Raw genomic sequence first — 25,412 nt, forward strand, 5'->3', positions numbered from 1 at the left:
AAATGTTCGGTTTGAGGTTATGTTTGAGGTGATTTGTTGATTTCATCGGACGTTTTGCGAATTTCGGGATGTGGTTTTGTGGATCTAGAGGGGAAACCTCAAGTGTTGTCATTCAGTTGAGAAACCACTGCTGAAGAGCAGTGATAACTAAAGGTGGATCTCGGTAGCAGAGGGGCGTATGGGCATCGGGAATACGTGACTTTAGTTCCTTTTGTTACTGAAATGTTGATCTGAGTATCCTTGAAGACCGCCCAGTCGTTATGGACTCGGGGACGAATTGACTTTATTTTGGTGATTAATCATTTTTACGGTTCAAAAGCGATACACTGGAAGCCAATCACTGCCTACAATCATAATCACATTCATGATACAAATTTATTACAATACGTGACGCTTTTTTTGAAATGCTATTGGATTTTTGGTGGAGTTTATGAGATTTTCTCCAGAAATATTGCAGAAAAAATACTGGACTTCCTTCAGCGTTAAATTTTCTAATTTTTTCAAACATGCACTGATAACAAATTACTATCGTTACCAAAAGTCGCCAACAGAATGTTTAACTGTTTCAAAAATAAATTTATTCCTGAGAATAAAGATCCACAGGTGAGAGGGGACATTTGATTTGTACTGTAGTCGACAACGAAATCTAAAATTGACAAATCAAATTTGATTTCTATAGCAATGAAGTTCATTCATACGAGAGAAAAAATATTTTTATAAAAGCAAAAAACTCAACGTGAATATTTATAAACTAGATCTACAGCTGTAAATAATTGTGAGGATGCAGTGGACCTGATTAAAAATCACTGCCGGTTGTTAAGATATTTTAATAGTTTTATACAATTATTGTATTTTTATGGAGATAAATAAAGTACAATCTCGTTATCCATTAATTGGTTTTATCAACAGTGGCCGCAGTGAAATGTAATAATGGAGGCATTGAAGCACGTAATAATTACAATAATTATTTTCATATTTTATGGTCTCATTGGCCCCGCGAGGATTGTCTTTTTTTAGATTCGAATACTAACGTTGCAAGGGGAACTGCACTTTGAAATACCCAGAGTCGAGACAGTCGAGTGGGAACTACGGACGAGAGCGGAAGCATTCGCGCAAGTACAGTTCTATCGACTTAAGCATATCAACGGCTGTTGTACAAAACTCCCCCGTGAATCTCTGAAACTAGAAGATAAATCTCGCACTGAAGTCACTGAAGAAGACAGAATGGCGAAGGCAAGACACATCTAATTAATTTTTAGAATTTTTTTACTGGTTACTATGTCAATCAACAGCGAAATAGTAAAACGAGATAAGTTGAGTTAAATTGACTCGAGTTTTCCATAAATTTTTCCGAATCTAAGAGAGATAGCAAAATTTTTGTTGGGACATATGTTGTAGTACTCGATTCGCTCCACAAAAATTTTACTATCTTTCCTAGATTTCGAGCTATTCAGCAAAACTGGTCAATAGTCAAAAGTCACTTATCTCGTTTTACCACTTCGCTGCTGAATTCGTGGGTTTTAAACGATTGAGTGCGAGTCGTTCGCGTATGTAAACATGATAATGACTTTCATTCAGCTGGCAATCACATGGATTTTATACATCTTCATTTATTTTCAAGGAAACAAACTCGGCCGAGTCGGGACTTTCGAAGATTGACTTGAATTCTGATGATCCGTTTGATCTCTTTATCCAGTGGCAGACCGAATCCGAGAAACGAATTATTTGTTTGTCTACTAGCTCGGCGTGAGTATATTTCAGTAACAATTTCAGGTTTTCATGAACTGGCCAGAAATTTCCTAGATTTACAGATTTTCTATATTCCTTTCTTCCAAATGAAAGCATTATAATAGCGCAAATGTAAGTTTTCCATGTTTTGGACAAGTGCGACAGGCAGAATATGAACTTTTATAATGACACCTAATGTAGAAAAAATTGGTGTGTTTTTCAGTGACAATAAACCTCACTCGAGACACGTCATGTTAAAAAAATATGACAAAAGCGGATTCGTTTTTGTCACCGATAGCAGAAGCCGCAAAGCCCAAGAATTGGTATTGCATTTCAGAACATATCGAATGCAACATGTGTAATTGAGTGATTTCCGGTTATCCTTGGATTTCAGAATGAAAACGAAATGCGCGCTGCTATATGTATCTACTGGATGAACCAAGACCGTGACAAGAATTTTGTTCTGAGACAGGTACAGTATTTCACAACCATTTAATTTAGTTTTTACCATTTACTATGAAAAAAAATCAAGACCATTCATAAGAAAATTTGTCTAATTTTTTACGAATTTATTCTGCAGTAACAATATAACTGAAAAAACTAAAGAATTTCAATTTATACTTCGCGCCAGTTTGTTACTACTCCCACTACCACTGTCATATCCCTACTCTTTTGATCACCCGTTAAATAGCTCTTGCCTTGTTACCTCACAGTAGTGAATAAATAAAGAAATTTCTCTCTTGATAAAAATCTTCATTAACTCAATTAACTAATTCCGATTGTCAAGTATTAGTAGCTCGAATCTGCGCTCAGTTAATTTTGTTACAAGACAAACAAAAACAACAGTCAGGAATTTATTATCCTGTTTTTCATGACGTCAACTCCATAAATTGTAGAAAATATTTTTTATGTAAAAAACAATAGACATTTTCAAGGGTTGAACCAATTTTTGTCATGTGCTGCTCCAGGCACGAATCGAAGGAACGGTGGAGGTTTGCCCCAGAGACACAGTTGAAGAACTTTATAATGCGGATCCACTTTATTGCAAAATTCGAGCACATCTCTGCCATCAAGATGCTCCCGTTGATTGGGAGCAATTGAAAAAACGGCATGACGAGTTGCTCAGAGAGGGGAAAATGAACAATTCTGCTCTCCCCATGCCTGATCATTTGTAAGTGTTCGCGTTATGATAAACATATCTCCGACGACAAAATTTACTTAAAAATCTCGAGAATACCGTACAAAAATCTGTTGGATTTTTTTCAACGTTCTCATTATCTGGCTCAATTTGTTGAACAAATCATTAGACTTTTACGGATTGTTAGATCGTAATTATTCGTCCTAATGGATCCCTTGTAACTCAATTACATTGTGGATAATTCCAGTGTCGGATACAAGTTGGTGCCTAATTGGATGGAATTCTACGCTGCAGACAATAGCAACTTTATCGCGGATCGATTTGTATTTGTTAGAGATTCCAACGGCAAATGGAGTAATCAGAGAATCGCTGCATGATTATTTATTTATTCATATAGTCATTTTTTTATTACTGCCTATGAATTTATACGGTCTATTCTATGTGATGGAATTTGTTCGCTTTATTAATAACTAAGTAAATCCATATATCGTACTGAAGTGATATTTAAACAAATCTATTTAATATTTAATATTTTTTACAGTGATATTTGAGTCAGAAATATTTTATCCCCCTCGGGGCATAATAGCTAGTTTTTCGCACAGCTCGATCACATATACTCCCTCAAGGAAATTGGTAGAGAAGTTATCGTAAAACCCGCTACCCGCAAAAGCTGCAGCGGTTTGAATCTCGCGGTACGACCCGATAAATTAACGTACCTGCGCAATCGTCTGGACCGTGATCACTGGCATGCGCAACCGGTCGTTGGCGATAGAACAGTGGATGATTGTCGTTCCGGCGATTGACACGTGCATGTGAAAATCATGTTCACTGAAGAAAAAAACAATTGTTATTTAGTTCTCAAGGATGGCAGTGTCTTTCCTGGACGGAGTTTTGGGGCGATCGCTCCAGTTGATGGAGAAGTTGGTCAGTGTCATGCAATTATTATCTTGATATTTTGCGGAGAGCGATGGCGGGCTCAACACGTGGTCGCACTCCATTTTAGCGTCCATCCGATGAATTGAAATTCTATCAGCTACCGAGGACACTCGCCACTAATTAATGAGCTGATTGATTTCAACAATTTTCTCTAATTGTTTTAAGAGATCATCAGATTTCAGTTGGGGAGGTGGCAATTGGAATAAGTCAACTTATGTCTCACTCGCGTTTTGTTAGCAATATCTCCGAATCTGTGGGAGATAACGAAATTTGGGTGATAACATTTGTTGTAGCAATTAAGTCGCTCCACAAAAAAGGTTATGATGACTATTTTGCTATCTTCTTTAGATTCCGAGATATTCATTTAAAACGGGTACAACAGTCACAACCTGTCTGTTTGCCACTTCCATACTGATTGAGTCGACTTTTGAGATGTTTCATTTTCACCAAGACCTTTCTGTTGTAAATAATCAAAGCTGCTGAAGGGGTTGTCATAAATTTTTATCAAGTTCTTGTAAATACAGAGATTTAAAAAACCGATTTTTCGATGCAAGGACAATTTACTGGCATTTTACATTTGACAATAGCATTATAAGAACGTTGATTCTCACATAATAATGCTTTTGAACTGGTCGATCTATGGCCTTGAGTAGAAAATAAGGAAGGTGGGAATCCCAAAACTAATCCAATATTCAATGCAAATCCAATATAATTTTGAAGTAATTTTTTAAGATTTTTCTCTTCAATTGTCCCGCCGGTGTATTTACCTTATTGGAAAATCCTTCAGCACAACATGACCTCCTCTACGTACCAAAAAATCATATCAGTGAGCTGATAATAACGACCAAAAGATTTTCCACAATTCATTCAAACGGAGAGATAGATGACCTGCTGTTTTCATTATCTTTATTATCGGTTATTTTAATTTCCGTAGTTTTTCAAACGGGTATGGTTGGATACTCTGAGTCCCTGACGGATCCATCATATCACAGACAAATACTGGTTCTGACGTATCCACTGATTGGAAACTACGGAGTACCTGGTGACGAAAAGGACGAGCATGGACTACCTTATTGGTTTGAATCCTCCAAGATATGGGCGGCTGGCCTCATCGTCGGGGAAATTTGCGACACCCCGAGCCACTGGAGACAGACAAGGTCCCTCCCAGACTGGATGAAGGAGCAAAACATTCCAGGAATCCATGGGATTGACACTCGAGCCCTCACGAAGATCATCAGGGAAAAGGGGAGTATTCTGGGGAGGATCATATATGAGCCACCTTCACAGGATATAATTAGGCGGAAAATAGACGACCCCAACTGCAACAATTTGGTTGCCGCGGTGTCATCGGTAAGTAGGAGATTTATGAGTAGATCGTATGTTCCTGACTGAGAATTTGCCAGAAAATTGTCAGCATAGCACCTGAATATTGACGGCTGTATAGTCGACGAAATGTTGGGAAAAATTTTTAAAATCTAACCACGTAATCGTCTTCCAAATTATCGACGTTCAGTGAAAATTTTCGTTATAATTTTGGAGTGATAGGCCATCAGAGTATCATCCAATTTATCTGCAAAACATTTGCCAAAATTGGAGCACAAAGAATCTCGGCAAAAAATACTCACAAAATGCTCGCATTTTATCAGATACTTTGCTGCTGTTTTTCCTGTGGATTTACCTGTGAATTTACTGTGTAATAATATCCGTCCTTACGACCAACGGCTCTTAAACTTATGATTAACTTCATTTAATTTGCAAAATTTTGCTATAACGCGCCGTTGGTTCGGTTAGCGAATAGAACGCGAACACTACATAAGTTTCCGTCTTCCCCAGAGCACAAGAACGTACAACCCTGAAGGTACTCCCAAGATATGCGTGGTGGATTACGGTCTGAAATACAACCAAATCCGCTGTCTCCTAAACCGCGGGGCCTCGGTAACTGTGGTCCCCTGGAAGAATGACCTTTCTGACGTCACTTTTGACGGCCTGTTCCTGAGCAATGGTCCCGGTGATCCCCGTACATGTCAGCCATCTATCAAACATCTCCGATCGTTTCTCTCTAAGAACCCTACCACTCCCATCTTCGGCATCTGCATGGGCCACCAAATGCTCTCCTTGGCAGCCGGTTGCAAAATCTACAAGATGCCCTACGGTAACCGTGGACATAATCAGCCCGTCATCCACAACGGCACCAACCGGTGCTACATGACCTCCCAGAATCACGGTTTCGCAGTTGCTACCGATAGACTACCAAAAGGCTGGGAGGTCCTCTTCACAAACGCCAATGACGGCTCCAACGAGGGCATCCTCCACGAGACACTCCCTTATTTCTCAGTACAGTTTCATCCGGAACACACGGCAGGTCCTGAAGACCTCGAATGCCTCTTCGACGTTTTCATAGAAACGACGAAGGAATCAATGGAAAAGGGTGCAGTTGCTCCAGGCTATCTGAAAGAAGCCCTGACAAAAAAACTGAAATACATTCCGCCCGAGACAGATGGCATAACGAGGCCCAGGAAGGTCCTCATACTGGGCTCGGGGGGCCTGTCCATCGGTCAGGCGGGAGAGTTCGATTACTCGGGATCACAAGCCGTGAAAGCTTTGAAAGAAGAAAACATTCAAACTGTTTTGATCAACCCCAACATCGCCACCGTACAAACATCAAAAGGAATGTCTGACAAGATCTATTTCCTGCCGATAATTCCTCAGTACGTCGAGCAGGTGATACGCTCAGAACGTCCTGACGGGGTTCTTCTGACATTCGGTGGTCAAACAGCATTGAATTGCGGCGTTGAACTGGAGAAAGCGGGTGTCTTTGAAAAATATGGAATTAAAATTCTCGGAACTCCCATCAAATCGATTATCGATACTGAGGACAGAAAAATCTTTTCCGACCAAATCAGTATGATTCAGGAGAAAGTAGCACCAAGTGTGGCTGTCTACTCTATCGAAGAAGCCCTCGAAGCGGCTGAAAAACTCGGTTACCCCGTGATGGCTAGGGCTGCCTTCTCCTTAGGAGGACTCGGCTCAGGATTTGCAAATACAAAGGAAGAGCTGAAGACTCTTGCAACACAGGCGCTGGCTCACTCCAGCCAGCTGATAATCGACAAATCCCTAAAAGGGTGGAAGGAAGTCGAGTACGAAGTCGTGAGAGATGCTTTTGACAACTGTATAACAGTCTGTAACATGGAGAACGTTGATCCTTTGGGGATCCACACTGGGGAGTCAATCGTCGTAGCTCCTAGCCAGACCCTGTCTAACCGAGAGTATAATATGCTGAGAACGGTGGCTGTTAAAGTAATCAGGCACTTCGGGATCGTAGGCGAATGCAACATTCAGTACGCCCTCAATCCACTCTCTGAAGAATACTATATCATCGAAGTGAATGCAAGGTTGTCTAGGAGTTCCGCTCTTGCCAGCAAAGCCACTGGCTATCCTCTGGCTTATGTCGCTGCGAAGTTGGCTTTGGGGATTCCACTTCCTGAAATACATAACTCGGTCACAGGAAAAACGACAGCTTGCTTCGAGCCAAGTCTTGATTACTGCGTGGTGAAGATCCCGAGATGGGATCTCAGTAAGTTTCAGCGAGTCAGCACTAAGATCGGATCATCGATGAAGAGCGTGGGAGAGGTGATGGCCATTGGAAGGACGTTTGAGGAGGCTTTCCAGAAAGCCCTGAGGATGGTCGATGAACACGTCAATGGCTTCCAACCGCATATGAGGACTCTGGACGATGAGGAACTCGAGAAGCCCACGGATAAACGTATGTTCGTAATCGCAACTTCCTTGAAGATGGGCTACTCCATCGATCGTCTTTACGAACTCACGAAGATCGACCGCTGGTTCCTTCATAAAATGCAAAACATAATCAAGTATCATCAGTTACTCCGGTCAATCGGTCCCGAGAAACTTTCCCACTCGATTCTTCTAGGAGCTAAAAAGCTCGGCTTCTCCGACAAGCAGATTGCCGTCATTACCGGGAGCGCTGAGCTGGCTGTTCGAAAGCAGCGAAAGGAGTTCAACATTCGGCCATTCGTCAAGCAGATCGACACGGTGGCCGCCGAGTGGCCGGCCACCACAAACTACCTCTATCTGACGTACAACGGATCAACTCATGACATTGACTTCCCAGGAGGTTACACCATGGTTATAGGATCAGGGGTCTACAGGATCGGAAGTTCAGTGGAATTCGACTGGTGTGCAGTCAGTTGTCTTCGGGAGCTTCGAAATCTTGGGAGGAAAACAATCATGATTAATTACAACCCTGAGACTGTCAGCACCGATTACGATATGTCTGACAGACTGTACTTCGAGGAGATATCGTTCGAAGTTGTTATGGATATCTACGATTACGAGGATCCCGAGGGAGTGATCCTCTCTATGGGTGGCCAGTTACCGAATAATATCGCTATGGATTTACACAGGCAGCAAGCAAGAATCCTGGGCACGTCTCCGGTGTCAGTGGATGGTGCTGAGAATCGTTTCAAGTTCTCGAGGATGCTTGATAGAATCGGAATATCCCAGCCTCGATGGAAGGAACTGACCAACCTCACCTCCGCCATTGAATTCTGCGAGGAGGTGGGCTATCCCTGTCTCGTCCGGCCGTCCTACGTTCTCAGTGGAGCCGCTATGAATGTCGCTCACTCTCATCAGGATCTCGAGTCGTACCTGAAAAATGCCAGTGCTGTTTCCAAGGAACACCCCGTCGTCATCTCCAAGTTTATACTCGACGCGAAGGAAATTGATGTCGACGCTGTGGCGTATGATGGTGTTATCCTCTGCATGGCGGTTTCGGAACACGTGGAGAACGCCGGGGTCCACTCAGGGGACGCCACTCTGGTGACACCTCCTCAGGATATTAATCCGGAAACCCTAGCGAAAATCAAGGTCATTTCCAAGGCTATCGCTGCTTCATTGGAGGTCACGGGACCGTTCAATATGCAGCTCATCGCTAAGGACAATGAGTTGAAGGTCATTGAGTGCAATGTCAGGGTATCGAGGTCGTTCCCATTCGTTTCAAAGACATTGGATCATGATTTTGTGGCGATGGCCACGAAGATTATGGTGGGTGAGACTGTGGATCCCGTAGATATTCTCGCGGGATGCGGGAAAGTCGGGGTGAAGGTCCCCCAGTTCTCATTCTCCAGGCTCGCGGGGGCCGATGTCACTCTCGGCGTCGAAATGGCGTCTACAGGCGAGGTCGCTTGTTTCGGCGATGATCGGTATGAGGCCTATCTCAAGAGCATGATGAGCACTGGGTTCTATATACCGCAGAAGGGGATTCTGCTGTCAATTGGGAGTTTCAAGGTAAGTTTTCGAGAATAAGATATATTTTTAATCAGTACGACCATATTTTTCATTAACAAACTAGTAATTATCAGGTCAATCTACTGTTTTCAGCACAAAGTGGAGTTGTTATCGTCTATTAGAAGTTTGAAGAAGATGGGGTACAAGCTCTACGCTAGCATGGGAACTGCAGATTTTTATACTGAGCATGGAGTTGAGGTGAGCTTAGTAATTTGTTTATGTCATTTTTTTACACATATATTTGTCAGTGAACTACAGTGAGGCTATTTGCGAACGTTCTCAGGGTCCGAGAATTCTCTAAAGTCGTTTTAGTCCACGTTTTTCGTATTTTTCCCGGCTCCTGGGCCTCCTAGAGCAAAAAGGGCCGAAATTTTGAATGACCCAGTTTTTCGAGGATATCTTGGCAAATAATATAGATAGCGCAATAAATCCAACGGTATTCGAGTTGTGAGCCGATTTGCCATTTTTCTAAGGCTCCGGGAATTCTCTAAAGTCGATACGTTTTTCGCATTTTTCTCGACTCCTGGGTTTCATAAGCGTCAGCAAACTCCCCTACAATCTCTGGTTTAAAGATCGATCAATGGTATCCCCTGATAAAGAAACTACATGACTAGAATTGTAAATCTTATCAAATGATCAAGAAGAACTTGAAAACCTTTAATGAAAAGGTCTGAACAATCATTACCATAAGAGCATAATTTAATTATTAGTTAAAAAATTCACGAAATAGTATAATTATTCACTAAATGTAAGTGTCTTCCGCCGCGGATAAAGCCTTTTCACTCTCCGTGAGCGATACGACCCTGTTGGTCTTCGACTTCCCCTGGTGTCCTTGAACACCTCTCAATTCCCCATCGTCATCTCCAGAATCACCTTCATGCACAACCGCCATAGTCACTCGTTTGCGAGCCCCCGAGGGTATTTCAGGCTCGTAGGTACTCGCTGATTCATCATTTTTCTGATCGAAAGCTCCTGCGGGGGTGGGAGTGCGAAGTATTGATTGAGATTCACCAGGAATTGGTGGGGATTCATAACGTTCGTTTAGAGGGGCTGTGAAGATTGGTCGATCACTGTTTCTCTGGGGTGTCGCTGGCGGATCGTCCTGTAATTTTGAACTCATGACTTTTCGTTTCAGGGATTTGAGTTTATCCAGATAAGTTCTAGCTGTGCCTCGATGCCTGGAGTGTTCTGATAATAAAACGCAGAGTCTCTCTGCGTGTTCTATGTAGGTCGTCTTCTGGCTGTTGGCTCGGTACTCGTGGTAGCATTCGGCCACTTTTATGAAGTGCGGAATGAAGAAGTTCAGGACGAGACCGAGTCTATGCTGATCCATATCCGCACATCGAACCTATTAATAGGAATTGGTTAATACTCGATAGTTCGCCATTTTTCTCTCTGATTCTTACGAAAAAAATTCCGAAAAACGACTCCCCATTGACAACTACGTAAACTCTTCGGTAATTTCTACTGAATATTTATTTCGTGTATGTTAAAAGAAATGTACTTCTCGAAAACCCCCTGGATCAACTTACCTCGATCTCCACAACTTGATCAGCCGATGATTTCGCTTCAATCAGACTCTTTTTCGCTACGGTTCTCGTTCCGTACACCTTTCTCTCCTTCTTCCTCTCATTATTCCATAACCCATAACCCGGTCCATACACTGGTTCTCCATTCTCCTGGGGGCCGCTGCCATTCGCTGCGATCTTAGGATTGATGATCGTCAGCACATCCTCCGTTAGAATCCTAAACAACTTGGCTGTATCCATCACAGGAAAAAACCTCCTACTGTGCCTGATATTCTGCATCGCATGCAAAACATACATCACTGGATTCTCTATGATCCGCTTCAACTGTTTTTGGGTCCTCAGTAGATAGATCTTTCCTTGGAAGAGGTTTTTGTCCCTGAGGAAATAATCTGGTAGAACCGGCTCATCCTGACTGATCGCTTTGTACAAGGAGCTGAGAAGCTTCAACATATTCTCCCCAGATCTGCTCTCCAGCCATCTAACCAATCTCTCATCCTCCTCGATCAGCCAGAACAGCTGATTCCGTATGTGCATCCCCCCAAGCCCAACGACCGACTCAATCGGCCTGAAGAACGTCTTCTGCAGCATCAACGCCATCACGTACACCTTCACCTGTGCATGATTCATGCAGGTCTCGAGGTACCTCTCCGCAGCGGGAAATATCACCTCCCACTCAAGACTCTGTGAATCGTTATTAGATCTTTCTGAGCTATATCCTTGGGGTATCAGGTGACAGCCGCTCTCCTTGATCTTCTCCAGCATCTCGTATTCTGGCCAGTCACCACGAGGTCGCTCAAGCCACTCATGCGCCATCTCCGGCCAGGCTGACCAGACACAAGGAGTGATTGCAAACTGCTCGTCCTTCAAACAAGTCGTCGAGTCTAATAGCTCAAGTTTATCTCGATAGATTATCGCCCCCTGAGCTTCGTCCTGAATCTTCGAGTCAAAGCCCATTAGGTCGGCAAGGTCGTTTGTGAAATGGTGGTAGAAGTGTTCCATGAATTTACGAGAATTCAGGTACCAGACCTCGTAGATTTGACTGTGAATGACACCTCTGATGACTCGGTCTTTTTGATTCAGCTTTTGCCGTCGCTCCTTTCTCGTCCCATAGATGTGGTCATCGGTGGTGTAGGTGAAGCAGGTCTTTGGTAGTTCTGAGGTTGATCTTGAAGATTTAGGGTAGCCAGCACTGTAGCCTGTGTCACTGTCGCTGTCGACCGTATAGTGGCCAGATCGGTAGCCAGAACTGGTGCTCTCCGCTGGACTCGCTGAGGATGATGTGAAGATTTTGGAGCGAATGTGCGGTGATTGGTGGGTTTGGGATTTTTTGGAGCTCTGGGGATCGTAATAGCTCTCTGAGCTTGGGGAGGGGGAAGACTTAAAGGGGGATCGTTTGTCGTGGGACTTTGGGAGGTCGCCGTTGGTATCATAGAGGCTTTCTACGTCACTGTCAGCCGGCTCCTCGGGCGGGTCTGCCTTCCTCCGGGAGGGGTGCACCTCGAGACGTTGGAGGAGGGCGTAACCTGGGGAGAATTCTTTGTTTAGTTGAGATGATGACATTCGGTAGATCATTGTAGCTCATTCTGTGGAATTTTTTTAGGTGGAATTTCTCTGTAGGAAAAGTTGTATAAAAGGATGTAACGAGGTGAGAAGTTACGTGTGTAGCATGTGCAGATAGTCTCGTTTAATGTAATCTATACCATCTTTGTGATTTCGAATTATCTCGGTGATGAGTCATTTTACGAAAAAAAATCCAGTACACTAGGATTTCGCGCAAAAACCTGGCGAATTCCCTAGACGATTACTGTGAAATTTTCCATTGTTCTTTGATGAATTCTCTTAAAATGTTTAATTACAAATACAAATACAAATTTCCCATTTTTTTTCGTGTGACTTCGTTGATAAAAAAAAGAGAATGAACTAAAAAAAATTGCGCCGAAAAAAGTCTGTAGAAAAGCTGTAGAAAAGGTAACTAAAATGTCCTGTGGCTGCGCTGGCTTTTTAATGAAAATTGAAACGTGTAATTATTATAAATCTTATCTTCATCGGAATCAATATGTCACCTTTGTGTTTACTCTGCTTTAACTGCATACTATATGTCTCCGTCTCATCAACAGTACTGTATGGAGACGCAAAATTCTCCTCTGTAATTTCAATATTATTGAACACAATATAGAGCCGAACTGGTTGGAGAGGCTCAACTGAAAAAATCAGACTTGGTCTCTCGTAGATAAAGTCAACTTTCTTCGCCACTTGGTCCTGGAGTACATCCGGTATGAGGGCGTGCTTCTGCGTCGGCAGGAGCAAGTTCACTTCCGCTTCGCGAACAGACACTGATGTCTTTTGAATTTCCGACATTTCTCTGAAAGAATTTTTGAAAAATCGGTAGGATAATTTCTATCCAGAATTTCTTCTGGTGGAGGTGTAATTTAGGTCACAGTATCGACTCTCACGCATCAATCTGATAGCTTCTCCGAAAATTGATAATTCAATTCTTCTTTTTTTGATTAGATATAAAAAAAAGATATAATGGGATTTGAAAAATCGCTCTGATTTATTATTCATTCCCGATGGATCTATCTGACTGATTTTATCTGATATCGAATGTAAAAATCGGATGTAGCGAAAGAATTTATGAATCATAATTAAGCCAGAGACTCATCACTGAAAATAGCAATTGTATGTAAACAAAATTATTACAAAAATTTATAGCATTTTGTGCAAACGGTACGAATGAGTTATGCTCTCTTTAAATCGGGAAACCCACCACCCACCACCACCTGCGGTAAAATGTTCTTACTCATCGAAATTCTCGAAGAATTGGACGGACATCATGAGATTATTGAGGATGAAGACCTCGGAGTCCCGCACAATATGTCTCCTCATGATCCTCAGTTCGGCGTCGTTCTCCCACTGTTGATGAATCTCATTGAAATAGTCATCATCCCCCGAATCACTAGAGTCCCTCGTCGGAGGAATTTTTCCGGCATTTCCATTCTTCCGTTTGGAAGTTCTGTTTCCCATTCCTATTTTCACTAAATTCCCGATTATATCTGTCATCCGTTGTTTATCGTGCCCTCAACTAATTAGTCAATTAGCCCTCGCCAGAGTCCAACATAATTTAAATATTCACAGATCATTGGTAATATCTTAAAACAGTTTAATGAACTCAAATTGAACGTGAACAACCGACTGAACTAGTCACGGTCGTTCGTCGGACACTAAAGCTCATTTCGTAGCATTAATCGTGATAGATACCGTGCGATAAATAACCATCACGTTATCGAGTCATTCACTGTACCGGCGATTGGCCAGTTATTTATCAGATATTGATAAAAATAAAAAATTGAAAAAAATAGTTTTAGACGAAAAATTCGTTGAACAATGCCTTCGGAAAAACTCTGATAATAGCGAGTTGAGAATCTTGCGGAAGAAAATGAAAAGCAGACTATTAGTTCAAACATTTTCCCGTTATCTTAAAATTCATTTCTTGATGGAGATTATTTGCGAGATTAATCGGTGACTTACCGATTACTTTTAGCCCATTGTGAGGTTTGGAACCACATTCACAACGAAGTTATCGATATTGTCAGGATTTTTGGGAAGAATCCGACTGATTGTTTTTATCTCAATTGGTCTTAATTAATTGCTTAATAATTTTATTTATATCATTCTTTGTTTTTTTTTGGTTTTCGCTATTTTAGCATAAAGATTTACTACTTTATAAAAAATATCCAACATCAATTATTCTAACGACATGGTCTTCTCACTCTATTATTATAGATAATATATGTCGTTCCTTTTTTCATTACAATTTCAAAGTATGAGTTAAAATCTGGTGTGACTTCAGGTAGAGCCAGTACAATGGACCTTCGAGGACATGGACTTGAAGAAACAATCTCGAACAGGGTCACACGAACTTCATCGCTTGGCTGACTTTCTCTCAAAGAAACACTTCGATCTCGTGATAAATCTACCAATGTGTAATGGAGGAGCCCGAAGGGTCTCCAGCTTTATGACCCATGGCTACCGTACTCGAAGACTTGCTGTCGATTACTCGATACCGCTGGTGACCGATGTCAAGTGTGCAAAAATGCTGGTGGACGTAAGTAACATTTTAGTGCTTATGGCTCATAACCTGAGCTGTTTGATAAATGAATGAATGAATGAATAAATAACTAAATAAATGCGCGAATACAATAACTTCTATCAAAACAGAACCGAAACAATTTCAACAACTGCTTCCTTACTGCGTAATATCCGTTCATTACACGTTCAATTCATCTAGTTGGTTCTCTTATTCATTCCCATCATGACGTTAATCTCCTCTCATTCGCATTTTATCAGGCGATCAACAAACTGGGAGGACGAGCACCACGAATGAAAACCCACACCGACTGCATGTCCTCCCGAAGGATCCTCAGGCTCCCTGGCTTCATCGATGTGCACGTCCACACTCGTGATCCAGGTGCCACTCACAAGGAGGATTTTGCTTCCTGCACAGCAGCTGCACTAGCTGGCGGTGTCACCATGATATTTGCAATGCCAAACACCAATCCTGCGATTGTCGATCACCAGTCCTTTTCCATCGCCAAAGAGGTATGTGATTTCACTGATTGTGGAAGTGAAAAGTGAACGTAGAGGAACAGAAATGATATACTGAATTTTATCGGACGAATTTCCACAGAATCAATCGTTTAAAAAATTGAAAAAACTACAAAAATTCAGTACAACTTCTTGTTTATTGGTAGAAATTTTTGTTTGTCACTTGCAATCAATGCAATTTCTGTAGTGAATACTGATTGACAGTGTGCCAGTGCGGGTGCTCGTTGTGACTACGCTCTCTTCGTCGGTGCATCTTCGAGTAATTACACAACAATCCCCAAGATTGCACCGGTCGCGGCAGCTCTAAAAATGTACCTGAACGACACCTTCACGACATTAAAAATGAAGAATGTCAGCGATTGGGTGAAGGTATGTATCCATTACTGAATACCTCCACTTACTCTAAAAATGTAAATTATTTTAACAAACAGATAAATGATTGAACGATATTAAATTGTACTTTACAATAATATTATAAGGTGTATTATAATCGATTATTATCATGATTATCTAAATCATTGATAATCGGAATCTTGTCTCAATTACAGCATTTCGAAAATTGGCCAAAGAAATATCCCCTCTGCGTTCACGCTGAAGGTCACATCACGGCCACTGTATTAATTCTAGCAAGTCGATACGACCGACCTGTTCACATTTGTCACGTTGCACGAAAAGAGGAGATCGAGATAATTCGCGCAGCCAAAGAAAGTGGCCTCAATGTAACATGCGAAGTGAGCCCCCACCATCTGTTTCTAACCCAGAATGATCTGGAGAAGATTGGAGCTGCCAGGGGTGAGGTGAGACCTGTTCTAGGTACTCCAGAGGATCAACAAGCACTCTGGGACAATATCGGTATCATCGATTGCTTCGCTACTGATCATGGTAATGCTACAATTTATTTATTTCTTTATTTATCTATTAATTCATATTTTAATGGTTCCTTTCGTTTTTACTCATCAGCACCCCATGCAGTCGAAGAGAAAGACGGGGAGAAAGCACCTCCTGGTTACCCTGGTTTGGAGACAATTCTTCCACTCCTCTTAAATGCTGTCCACGAAGGCAGACTTACAATCGAGGTAATGATAACACACTTTTCTTTGATATCCGATGACACCCCAGGCTAGTCTTACGTCACTCGTATTTTTGCTGACTGATCTTATCAGTTACATACCAGTGGGTTTAATCGTTTTAATCCGCGATTTAATCTTGAACGTTGAAACGAAACGATGGTCATCCAGACATTTTTATTCTCATCCCAATGAAAAGTATCGGAGAAAAACGATTGTAAAGCCGCTGGGAGGCACTACGATTTATCGCATTTCCTACAAGAGTTTTAGTGCCTCGAGCAAGTGGGGGCTGTGATAAATTATCACTCGAGCTAATGGTGATTCCCCGGGTAATCTCGATAGTTTTGTCATCTTAAAAGTGCAAGTGCTGCAGTTTATTTCTTTGTGCTTGAAAATCTTGTTTCAATTTTTGAGAGAAAAAAAATGGGAGTTTTTTTTTTTAAATTAAACATTTGCACGTCATTGGTATGAACGTTCAAAACTAATTTCCCTATTGCTCCGCCCCTCCTGGTAATTGCCGTTAAATTTTTCCAAGAAATATTTTCAAAGAAACCATCAAAAATCCTCACTATTGTTTTCAGGACATAGTGGAAAAGTTCCACACAAATCCCAAGCGAATTTTCAACATTCCATCCCAGCCTAACACCTACGTCGAAGTGGACCTCGACGAGGAGTGGACAATTCCAAAAGCTCTGCCCTTCACAAAGTCCAAATGGACGCCCTTCGCGGGGATGAAAATTCGTGGCTCAGTCCATCGCGTTGTCCTCCGTGGGGAAGTGGCCTATGTCGAGGGCCAGGTGCTGGTACCCCCCGGCTTCGGTCAGGATATTCGTGAGATCCAACGAAACCAGAAAGTTCAGCCAATCCTCCACGTAGCAGGTGACACCACCAGTCGTCCTAGTTCTGCTCTGGACAATAAACTCATATCTCCCAACTACGAGAAAGGAATTCTCCTGCCCGCACATGGTATATCAGTCTCACAATCTGACGAGCCTAGCGATGGCTACACTCACCTTCTTCAGCCGGTCCCATTCAAGGGTGGCGTCCACTTCGGGTCAGACGTTGAGGCTCGAGATTCCTCGAAAATCCCCCAGAGACCGTTGTCCCCTCTCCTGGGAAGGATCAAGACCGATCCCAACTGCCTTCTGCAGACCTCAACAGCCGTAAGACATCCATCACCTCATCACGGTCTTGCTGGCCATCACATTCTCACCGCTGACATGTTCAGCAAGGAACAGCTCAACGATATCTTCAATCTTGCCCAGACACTTCGAATAGATGTTCTGAAGGATCGGCCCGTTGATAATATTCTACGGGGAAAGGTTATGGCGTCCATCTTCTACGAGGTGAGTACCAAATACTTTTTACTGGTCATGAATAAGTAATTGGCTTTTACTTAAACCTCATTGCATCCTCATGAAATCCTCATTGACTTTCACTGACTGAAAAGTTTGAATTATCCGAAAAACGATGTTCATAATCCTTATCACACCTATCCAATCCGATGAGGATCACATCAATGTTACAAATGAAAGGAAAATTGAGTAATTTTCACATTCCACCGCCGAAATGGTGGAACAAATTAAACTTAAAGATTCCAAAAAATTATTAAACTTTCCATTTCACCCTCGAATGGGTCGAATCCCCTGTACATTTGACCCTGAACGCGTGTCTTTTATAGACATTGACCCATATAACTACCAAATCTACTAAAAAGTAGAATCAAATTAACTCGTATAGGGATCAAATGATTTACAAAATCAACCCTCAGGAGCCTCATCGTTTCCTATAACAACCAAATCACCTATTGAACCTGAAAACCTCACTGACGCGCACATTAGACCTTCAAACGAACCAAACCATATGCACTTCGACCACCGATCCTTACGAAACTAATTCACATTCAACCTAAGATGGAAGAGCCATATGCAAACTCAACCCTCACGAGCCTCACCAATCCTCTTACGAACTACATCATCTACTAAAACCGCATTGTCCTTCACATTTAATCCCGTAATGGATTAAACCGTCCGGCACTTCAACCACATTCACCTCCATCGACACTCATACTTACTAGCTCAGGATTAAAATACCAAAAAACCGTCGATCTCCAGGTTAGTACCAGAACGTCCTGTAGTTTTGACGCAGCTATGCAGCGATTAGGCGGAAAAGTCATCCACATGGATGAGACCACTTCCTCAGTGAAAAAGGGGGAAACATTGGAGGATTCCATAACCATAATGGCGAGTTATGCGGATACTCTAGTCCTTCGACACCCAGAACCTGGTGCTGTCGCCAGGGCTGCCCAGCATTGTCGAAAACCCATTATCAATGCTGGGGATGGAGTCGGGGAGCATCCAACACAAGCTTTGTTGGATGTCTTCACGATTCGTGAGGAGATTGGAACTGTTAATGGCCTGACCATCACAATGGTTGGTGACCTTAAACATGGCAGAACCGTTCATTCCCTGGCTAGGCTCCTCACCCTCTACAACGTTAACCTCCGATACGTCAGTCCACCCAGTCTTGGCATGCCTGATCATGTGGTCAAATATGTGGCTGAGAGGGGGGTACCACAAGAGAAATTCTCGAGCCTTGCGCACGTCCTGCCCGACACTGATGTCCTGTATGTAACGAGAATTCAGAGAGAGAGATTCCAGAGTCAGGAAGAGTATGACAATGCCTGCGGTCATTTTGTTATTACACCTCAGCTGATGACAAGAGCTAAGAGGCGGATGGTGGTGATGCATCCTCTACCCAGGAACTTTGAGATTAGTCCAGAGTTCGATGTGGATCCTAGGGCTGCGTATTTCAGGCAGGCAGAGTGCGGGGTCTACGTCAGGATGGCTCTGCTTGCCATTGTCTTGGGAAGATGTTGATTGGGGGCGCCATTGTAAGTTTAAGGGTCTTGTGAGTAAGGGTCAATAGGGGGAAAGAACTTTTGATTGATTTTGTTTGCTGATTGAAATTCTTTCGATCGAAATAACTGACAATGATTTTTTTTATGGTACATACATCAAAATATTTTTATACAGAAACTCATCTCTGGTGAAAGTGTGATTACATATATTATGTACAATAAATAAAGTATCGAAATTTCCATTTTGATGGTTGAATTTTCTCTTTGGTATTAGTAAATAATCTACATAATTCTGGATGGATTGCATCCTTGGTAAACCTATCGATTTTGTTAGTGGATAAAAATTTTCTCCTGGGAGATCGATTTACCGATACATCGCGCCGAAGAATATTGATATTAAACAAATTCAATATAAAAATATCGCGAGGATGTGGAAAATTATTGTAGGGTCTCGAAGTATTGATGTTATACGATTAATTGATTTTTGTATTGATTTTCGATGGCTACTCGGTCGGCGTTAAGTTGCGAATGACGTTCTTCGTCATAAACCTCAGATAATCTGAGGACGTGAATAACTCGATGAAGAACTACATTATTAATAAATCTAGCGTGAGGGATTAGATCGATGTCACATCATAGCTGATGTGCAGGCTATACAGGTCAGTTAAACGAGTGATAAAGATCTTTTACACTAAGTTATGCATGACGCAATTAATTTTTTCTACTACGAGAATCGAGAGCACGCGGTGAATGTCCTAGTACTTACGGGAAGGTGGGGTAAAATGGAACGATAGGAAGAAAAGGAATATGGGATGAGATTGGCAGAATTTTTTTCCGATCAATGTGAGATCAATGATTGAGGTAAATGGGGATTCGAAGTGAAATTAGTGAGGTCAGCGGTCATTACCATTTCACTCCATCAGTTCGCAAAATTATAGAAATTCGTTTAGAGTATTTTAAAGTGTTCAAAGTATTTCGAGGTCTATTGATGGACGGAAATTCATTTATATCACAGACAGATATTTCTCCCATTTTTCAGATCTCTTATCACTCATTCCACCGGACGATCTATAAACTTTCTCAGTCTCCGTGTCATCATCAGCAACTGAGAGACCGTCGTAGGCTATTTTAGTATAAGATAACGATTGAACAACTTTAGGGAAGTGTTATTTATCGGTCTATTGGATTCTGGGATTACTGATGTCAAACGGCTGCGTCTTCTGTCATTTTTATCGCCCCGAATTGTGTCGTTCCACCGAGATACATGTCCGACGCGAGGGCTTTACCATCTTCCGGGTCTTTCCTCAGAGGAGACAGAGGCATCTTCATCCTCAACCGTGTTTTCTTTCTCCTTGAATCATGCCTTCTGGAAGATACAAGAATTTATATGATTGTTCAATGTTACACCGATATATCGGAATATCAGAATGGTTTAGATCGACTTTCTTACTGGTGTTTGCAGTCGAGGAAAACCCCCATTGAAAAAAGTACGATAATCGCTATAACTACGCCGAGGACTATGATAACGAGAGTCACTACTGCATCTTCTTCTTCTGGTGTCAGTGGAGGTGATGTTGTCCATTCGTGACCTGTAGCGCAGATGCAGACGTTATTTACAGAGATTCATAAAACTGTATTATTACTCCAAATCGGGTCAATGCTGGCCCGATGTTGGAGGAACGTCGGCGACCTAATATAACATGTTTAATATCGTGGATAATCATATATTATACGGAATTCGGAATTATTCGGAAGTATATACTTAATTTATTAGTGAATAGGGCGATACATTCACGGACTGGTGCACCTGTAACTTTCATCGGAGGAAGTATTTAATTTATTTTGATCATATCAGGTCAATGTCTTTATCTAATAAGAATGCACGTCATATCTTTGGGCCTCGATCGTAAATTCCCATTGACATTGACGTCAATGCGCCTATGGCCCGGATCCTTCAGGGAGATTCCCAGGTGTTTCACGTGGTTAAATGCACGTACGCACTATTAGGATTCGGTGATTAAAGATTGAATACAAAAAAATTTATATTTTACGCTATTTAGATCGTGAAATAAGAATAAATTTTAAAGAGTGGACACAAAAAATTGAAGAAAATGTCTTGGACTTTCTCTTAAAATTTCTGGGAATTTCTGAGAAATTTTTGCCAATAACATTTGCAGTTCCAGCGCTGGAATTTTCGCCTCACCGTCACGTTGTCCCTTTATTTCTGTCCTATCACTAGAATTTTTCTGATAAACATTGTATCCGTGTTGTGCAGTTGGGAGGAAGCATGTACTCAATTCGCAATTAAAATCCATTTTGTAAAAAAAACGTGTCGAATTACTCGACACCGTTTTTTTTGCTGATTGTGATGTATTTGGACTATCAGCTTTCACTGGAGAAACGCCGTTTAATGCTTTTACGTCATGGCAATCAAGCAATGTTCAATGCTTGCTGTACCAGGCACAAGTTGATATATCTCTGACATTCTATGAGTCAATGGAATTTACACATCACTGGCAGCGAAAGGATTCGTTAAAGCTGAAGGACGAGAATTTATTTCTCTTTCCGAGTGTAAAAATATTGTTTCAATTGAAGTTGCGATGGACACTTCATTGTGGTAATATTTTCGGGGAATTACTGAGCGTTAATTTTCGTACTGTGAAGCGGATTCTTTGCACGCAATGTTTTTTCATTAAACAGAAGAATTTATATATAAAACATATCGAGTGGGAAAATGAAATCGATAGGAAATATTTATCATTCCACTGAAAGCTTGAACCAATATAACATCGTTGCGAATAAATTTGTCACGTGTCGAATCCTTTCTGCTTTTTGTTTCCTCGACTTAATTTCATACCATTTTCGCCAATTACGAGTTTTGGAATTTTTCTTATGAGAAACTAATGAAAATTAAATATAATTCATTACCTCCCACCGAATTTTTCTCCCCCGTTAAATTTCCATGGAAATTGGTCTCCATTTTCCCCAAAATCGAAACGACCTGGGAATATGAGCCCTTCGAACTCCCCCACTGAATCCCAAAAATCACTGAACGGAAGCGGAGAACGACTAGCGTTGCGACCGGTTCGAAATTCTGGAAGAAACTGAGCTGTCGAACGTGAGGTTTGGCGCATACAGCTGGCTTTTCTTTCAGCCGACATCAAGTGTTAGAATGCCGGCAGACTGTCGTGAGCACGTACAAATCGCGTGTGAGAAAAAACGGCGGAAGGTTCCTTCTCCAGACGGACAGAATGGGATTTTTCCATCGCGGGGCTTTTGTTTTATATTTACTTTCATTCTATATTTTTTTCTCTCTATACATTTCTCCAATGTACTCATGATAATTACACATCAACTATTCCCCAGGGTTGCATAGACGCCCTCGAAAAACCATCCTGCTCTGCATTTGAAAATGAGATAAATTTTATCTCATTTGCGTTGTTAGTTCCGGAGTCAGTGAATTGTCAAAGGATAAAAGACCAGTTTATTTATTTTATTGACCCAGATTTTTATTCTGTGACGAAAATTATACAAAAAATACAACTTATTAGCTATTAACATTAAAAATAAATCGAGAATATAATACATTAAAAACATTACATAGTTTTAGTGTCATGGAAGTGACTTCAGTAAAAACTTTCAGTCCAATGAATTTTTTCACGTCTTAATTTCGTTTAAGAGACCTCCCAAGATTAACGGGACGTCCTGTGCCGATCTACAGTTAATAATTAGGGTTAGATGGACATCCCATCTAGGGCTAGATCATCCCATCTCTATTCTAGAATTAATCTGTTGGTCGTTCAAAGGACGTCCACTCTGTCACACAAGAACGTCTCATGGAGTCTCTCACGTCTGAGTTCCGTCTAATGAACGTCTACACGTTCGACTGGTATCGGGGGACGTCCAAACGTCTAGAGTCCGTCAACTCGACAAACATCGAGACTATCGATATCTCAAAAGTCTGTCACGCTTATTCCTCATTGGTTCATTCAATTTTGACATTTTCCATCATTATGTTTGTGATAACAGTGCGCGTTCGGTCTCGTAATTTATGAAAAACGATGCGTTGCGGTTACCCCATAGGGCAATCCATCTAGGGTTAATCAACATAATACATCGATTATTCTAAAGTTCGCGGGAGGTGACGATTATCTTCTCTTGTAGTCCCGGAAGGAGAAGTACGCGTCCGCCCCGTGCAAACACCCCACGACGACACTCAGCATCTGGATCATAAATAGAACAAATAAATTCCCTAAAAAATATTTGAGCGTTTAGGGTATTTGTTTCGTTTACTCACATATGCCGCAGTCATCGCCGGATACACGTCGAACCCTGGGGTGATGTAGTACTGGGGCCACAAGAACATTTTTGTCGAAAAACCGAGATAAGAGGCGGAAGTTATGTACAGGAAGCACGCGAGAGCATTGAACATCATTTCCTGAAAATCATAAATTGAATTATTTTGTAAATAATTGGGGAACAATAAGAACGAATTCAATATCTTGTCAGATCAATATTTGATTGGCAGAATTCGAATTCGATTTTGGTCTTATCATTATTCACAATAATTTATATTATTGATATTTTATTTAAATACGCACAAATAGTGATGCACGAATGAGTCCATAAGATTTCTTAGAAATTATGTAGCACGCCAGGAGGACAGATGACGTCAGAAAACAGGCCGATGACGTTGTCAATGATCCTTCGAAGGCTGAACCAATGGTCGCACTGTACCGGAGGCCGTAATTTATCAATAGGCTCTGGATCAGGCCGCTTATTACCTGAGAAGTAAAAGATAATTATACTTCATGCCTCACTGAGAGATCCTATAGAGGATCCCACCTATATATATTGAATCCTATGGAGGATTTTATAGATAAGTGGGGAAATTACACTGAGGAAGACTTCAATTTCAAATTTTCCTCCTAATTTTAGCCCATCGATTAGAAGGATGAAAAAATAGAAAAGTTGTATATTTAAATCGTTGTCTTTCCTTAGATATATATTCTCCAGAACCCTATGCGAAGGAACCCCCTAAAATATTGCTCAATAATTGTTTATTAGTCGTAAAGAATGGAAGTTTAACTCGATGAACCCACCTCTCCCCGGGACTGGCGAGTCAATTTATTAGAAACAACTTTATGATGAAAAAACAACGTTAAAATTTTTGTCACGATTTTTAAAATCATGGACTAGATAAACATTTAAAAAATGTAGAATTCGTGGACGATGAGGTAAAAATTTATGCATTCAAGGCCATGTCTTTGTTAATTTTCCTAAAAAATCTCCATTTTCGTACTCATCTTAGTCTACATTTCTCCATAAAATTTGCAATTACTCACCGTCTCAGCTACTTTGACAGCCCCAGGAAAAGTCTTGAAGAATTCTATGTGAATACAAGTGCAGCACCGACAGAAGCAGCACTCTATTCCACCGGCTCCATAAGTCGCCTCCGGAGCCATTCTAATAATCGGTCTTCCACTGGTCTTCATTATTCCGTGTGTCGGCTTAATTTTTTACAAAACTTATCTGACCAACTTGTACTTCTGCCTCTAGCAGTCGATTCTAATTTAAACCGATGACTTCTACTCTCATTTAAACCGATTTCATTTACTCTCTCAATTTATTTTACGCGTTAGTTATTTAATTTTGGGGTTCACGTGCAGTTGCAATGGGTCGAGGCGAAATATTGAATAGAGCAATGAAATTTTTAATGTTTAAAGAGTGACTTTCGGATGGGGACTGAAACAAGGGGATTCTCACGGGTAGTCATTGAGCACGCGTGTCGTTGCACCCCCTGCATCGTTGTCGAGACAACATCCGTGGAAAAGGCATCTATTTTAGGCACGCGCCACAATATACATATGTGATGTACGTGCGGCCACATACCGAGGGTAATCATCATAAAAGTGGATCTCACAAAAAAATTATTCTCTTCAGAATAAAATCCATTGATTTGGACAGGTCCAAAAAAATTCTACAACAGCAGCGGAATTTTTCGCGGATTTACTTTAGAAAATTGCTGTTGCTTTGGGGCTAGAAAAATGCACGTGTTGCTCGCGGAAATTAGCTGTATTCATCAAGAATTTTTTACGTTTATTTTGCAAAAATTCCTATAGCGTACGGTAAAAATTTCTGTGCTGGCACATTAATTTTTCTAGGTCGATACCAATGAACTCATAATAACCTTCTAGATCCTAATTCTGCCTCCATATACCATAAGAATTAATAAATAATTA

At 41.3% G+C, this 25,412-nt stretch overlaps 5 protein-coding genes across 5 annotated transcripts; 2 read left to right on the forward strand and 3 right to left on the reverse strand.

Annotated features, from left to right (window-relative positions):
* The first annotated feature begins 833 nt into the window (after positions 1–833).
* LOC135161305 (pyridoxine/pyridoxamine 5'-phosphate oxidase) lies at positions 834–3,573 on the forward strand. The gene is made up of 8 exons (XM_064118760.1): positions 834–948; positions 1,018–1,233; positions 1,622–1,746; positions 1,952–2,051; positions 2,123–2,200; positions 2,697–2,899; positions 3,114–3,220; positions 3,408–3,573. Exons 1-8 carry the CDS (start codon positions 931–933, stop codon positions 3,515–3,517), a joined length of 957 nt encoding a protein of 318 aa, XP_063974830.1. The 5' UTR covers positions 834–930; the 3' UTR covers positions 3,518–3,573.
* Positions 3,574–3,634: 61 nt separating this feature from the next.
* LOC135161292 (multifunctional protein r) lies at positions 3,635–19,418 on the forward strand. Its single transcript, XM_064118728.1, has 11 exons — positions 3,635–3,790; positions 4,737–5,152; positions 5,636–9,109; positions 9,203–9,307; positions 14,489–14,743; positions 14,986–15,237; positions 15,448–15,612; positions 15,792–16,125; positions 16,204–16,319; positions 16,892–17,656; positions 18,425–19,418. Exons 1-11 carry the CDS (start codon positions 3,688–3,690, stop codon positions 19,187–19,189), a joined length of 6,750 nt encoding a protein of 2,249 aa, XP_063974798.1. The 5' UTR covers positions 3,635–3,687; the 3' UTR covers positions 19,190–19,418.
* LOC135161298 (uncharacterized) lies at positions 9,746–14,479 on the reverse strand. Its single transcript, XM_064118745.1, has 4 exons — positions 13,439–14,479; positions 12,702–13,000; positions 10,642–12,161; positions 9,746–10,457 (listed from the first exon to the last, which is right to left on the reverse strand). Exons 1-4 carry the CDS (start codon positions 13,696–13,698, stop codon positions 9,852–9,854), a joined length of 2,685 nt encoding a protein of 894 aa, XP_063974815.1. The 5' UTR covers positions 13,699–14,479; the 3' UTR covers positions 9,746–9,851.
* A 916-nt stretch (positions 19,419–20,334) lies between the features above and the next one.
* LOC135161312 (uncharacterized) lies at positions 20,335–22,360 on the reverse strand. Its single transcript, XM_064118770.1, has 3 exons — positions 22,099–22,360; positions 20,621–20,759; positions 20,335–20,536 (listed from the first exon to the last, which is right to left on the reverse strand). Exons 1-3 carry the CDS (start codon positions 22,148–22,150, stop codon positions 20,374–20,376), a joined length of 354 nt encoding a protein of 117 aa, XP_063974840.1. The 5' UTR covers positions 22,151–22,360; the 3' UTR covers positions 20,335–20,373.
* Positions 22,361–22,642: 282 nt separating this feature from the next.
* Sing (singles bar) lies at positions 22,643–25,364 on the reverse strand. The gene is made up of 4 exons (XM_064118767.1): positions 24,516–25,364; positions 23,772–23,954; positions 23,468–23,608; positions 22,643–23,393 (listed from the first exon to the last, which is right to left on the reverse strand). The coding sequence occupies exons 1-4, from the start codon at positions 24,663–24,665 to the stop codon at positions 23,319–23,321; spliced, it is 549 nt and encodes a 182-aa protein (XP_063974837.1). The 5' UTR covers positions 24,666–25,364; the 3' UTR covers positions 22,643–23,318.
* Positions 25,365–25,412: the final 48 nt, after the last annotated feature.

Source organism: Diachasmimorpha longicaudata, chromosome 4, assembly GCF_034640455.1.
Source record: "Diachasmimorpha longicaudata isolate KC_UGA_2023 chromosome 4, iyDiaLong2, whole genome shotgun sequence".
NCBI classification, from domain to species: domain Eukaryota; kingdom Metazoa; phylum Arthropoda; class Insecta; order Hymenoptera; family Braconidae; genus Diachasmimorpha; species Diachasmimorpha longicaudata.

Bases quoted from the DNA above. Each gene is read 5' to 3' on its own strand.
- LOC135161298 (XM_064118745.1), bottom strand. From the start codon at position 13,698: ATGACAGATATAATCGGGAATTTAGTGAAAATAGGAATGGGAAACAGA. The intron at 13,001-13,438 runs GTAAGAACATTT...AAATTCTTTCAG, and splicing joins TTCTTCGAGAATTTCGATGA to AGAAATGTCGGAAATTCAAA. The intron at 12,162-12,701 runs GTGACATATTGA...AATTCTCCCCAG, and splicing joins AAAGCAGAGTAAACACAAAG to GTTACGCCCTCCTCCAACGT.
- LOC135161312 (XM_064118770.1), bottom strand. From the start codon at position 22,150: ATGGAGACCAATTTCCATGGAAATTTAACGGGGGAGAAAAATTCGGTG. The intron at 20,760-22,098 runs GTAATGAATTAT...TCTGCGCTACAG, and splicing joins GGAGAAAAATTCGGTGGGAG to GTCACGAATGGACAACATCA. The intron at 20,537-20,620 runs GTAAGAAAGTCG...TGTATCTTCCAG, and splicing joins TTCCTCGACTGCAAACACCA to AAGGCATGATTCAAGGAGAA.
- LOC135161305 (XM_064118760.1), top strand. The intron at 1,747-1,951 runs GTGAGTATATTT...TGTGTTTTTCAG, and splicing joins TGTTTGTCTACTAGCTCGGC to TGACAATAAACCTCACTCGA. The intron at 2,052-2,122 runs GTATTGCATTTC...CTTGGATTTCAG, and splicing joins GCCGCAAAGCCCAAGAATTG to AATGAAAACGAAATGCGCGC.
- LOC135161292 (XM_064118728.1), top strand. From the start codon at position 3,688: ATGTTCACTGAAGAAAAAAACAATTGTTATTTAGTTCTCAAGGATGGC. The intron at 14,744-14,985 runs GTAAGTAACATT...GCATTTTATCAG, and splicing joins GTGCAAAAATGCTGGTGGAC to GCGATCAACAAACTGGGAGG. The intron at 15,238-15,447 runs GTATGTGATTTC...ACTGATTGACAG, and splicing joins CCTTTTCCATCGCCAAAGAG to TGTGCCAGTGCGGGTGCTCG.
- Sing (XM_064118767.1), bottom strand. From the start codon at position 24,665: ATGAAGACCAGTGGAAGACCGATTATTAGAATGGCTCCGGAGGCGACT. The intron at 23,955-24,515 runs GTGAGTAATTGC...TTTACTTCTCAG, and splicing joins CTGTCAAAGTAGCTGAGACG to GTAATAAGCGGCCTGATCCA. The intron at 23,394-23,467 runs GTGAGTAAACGA...TTTATGATCCAG, and splicing joins CGGCGATGACTGCGGCATAT to ATGCTGAGTGTCGTCGTGGG.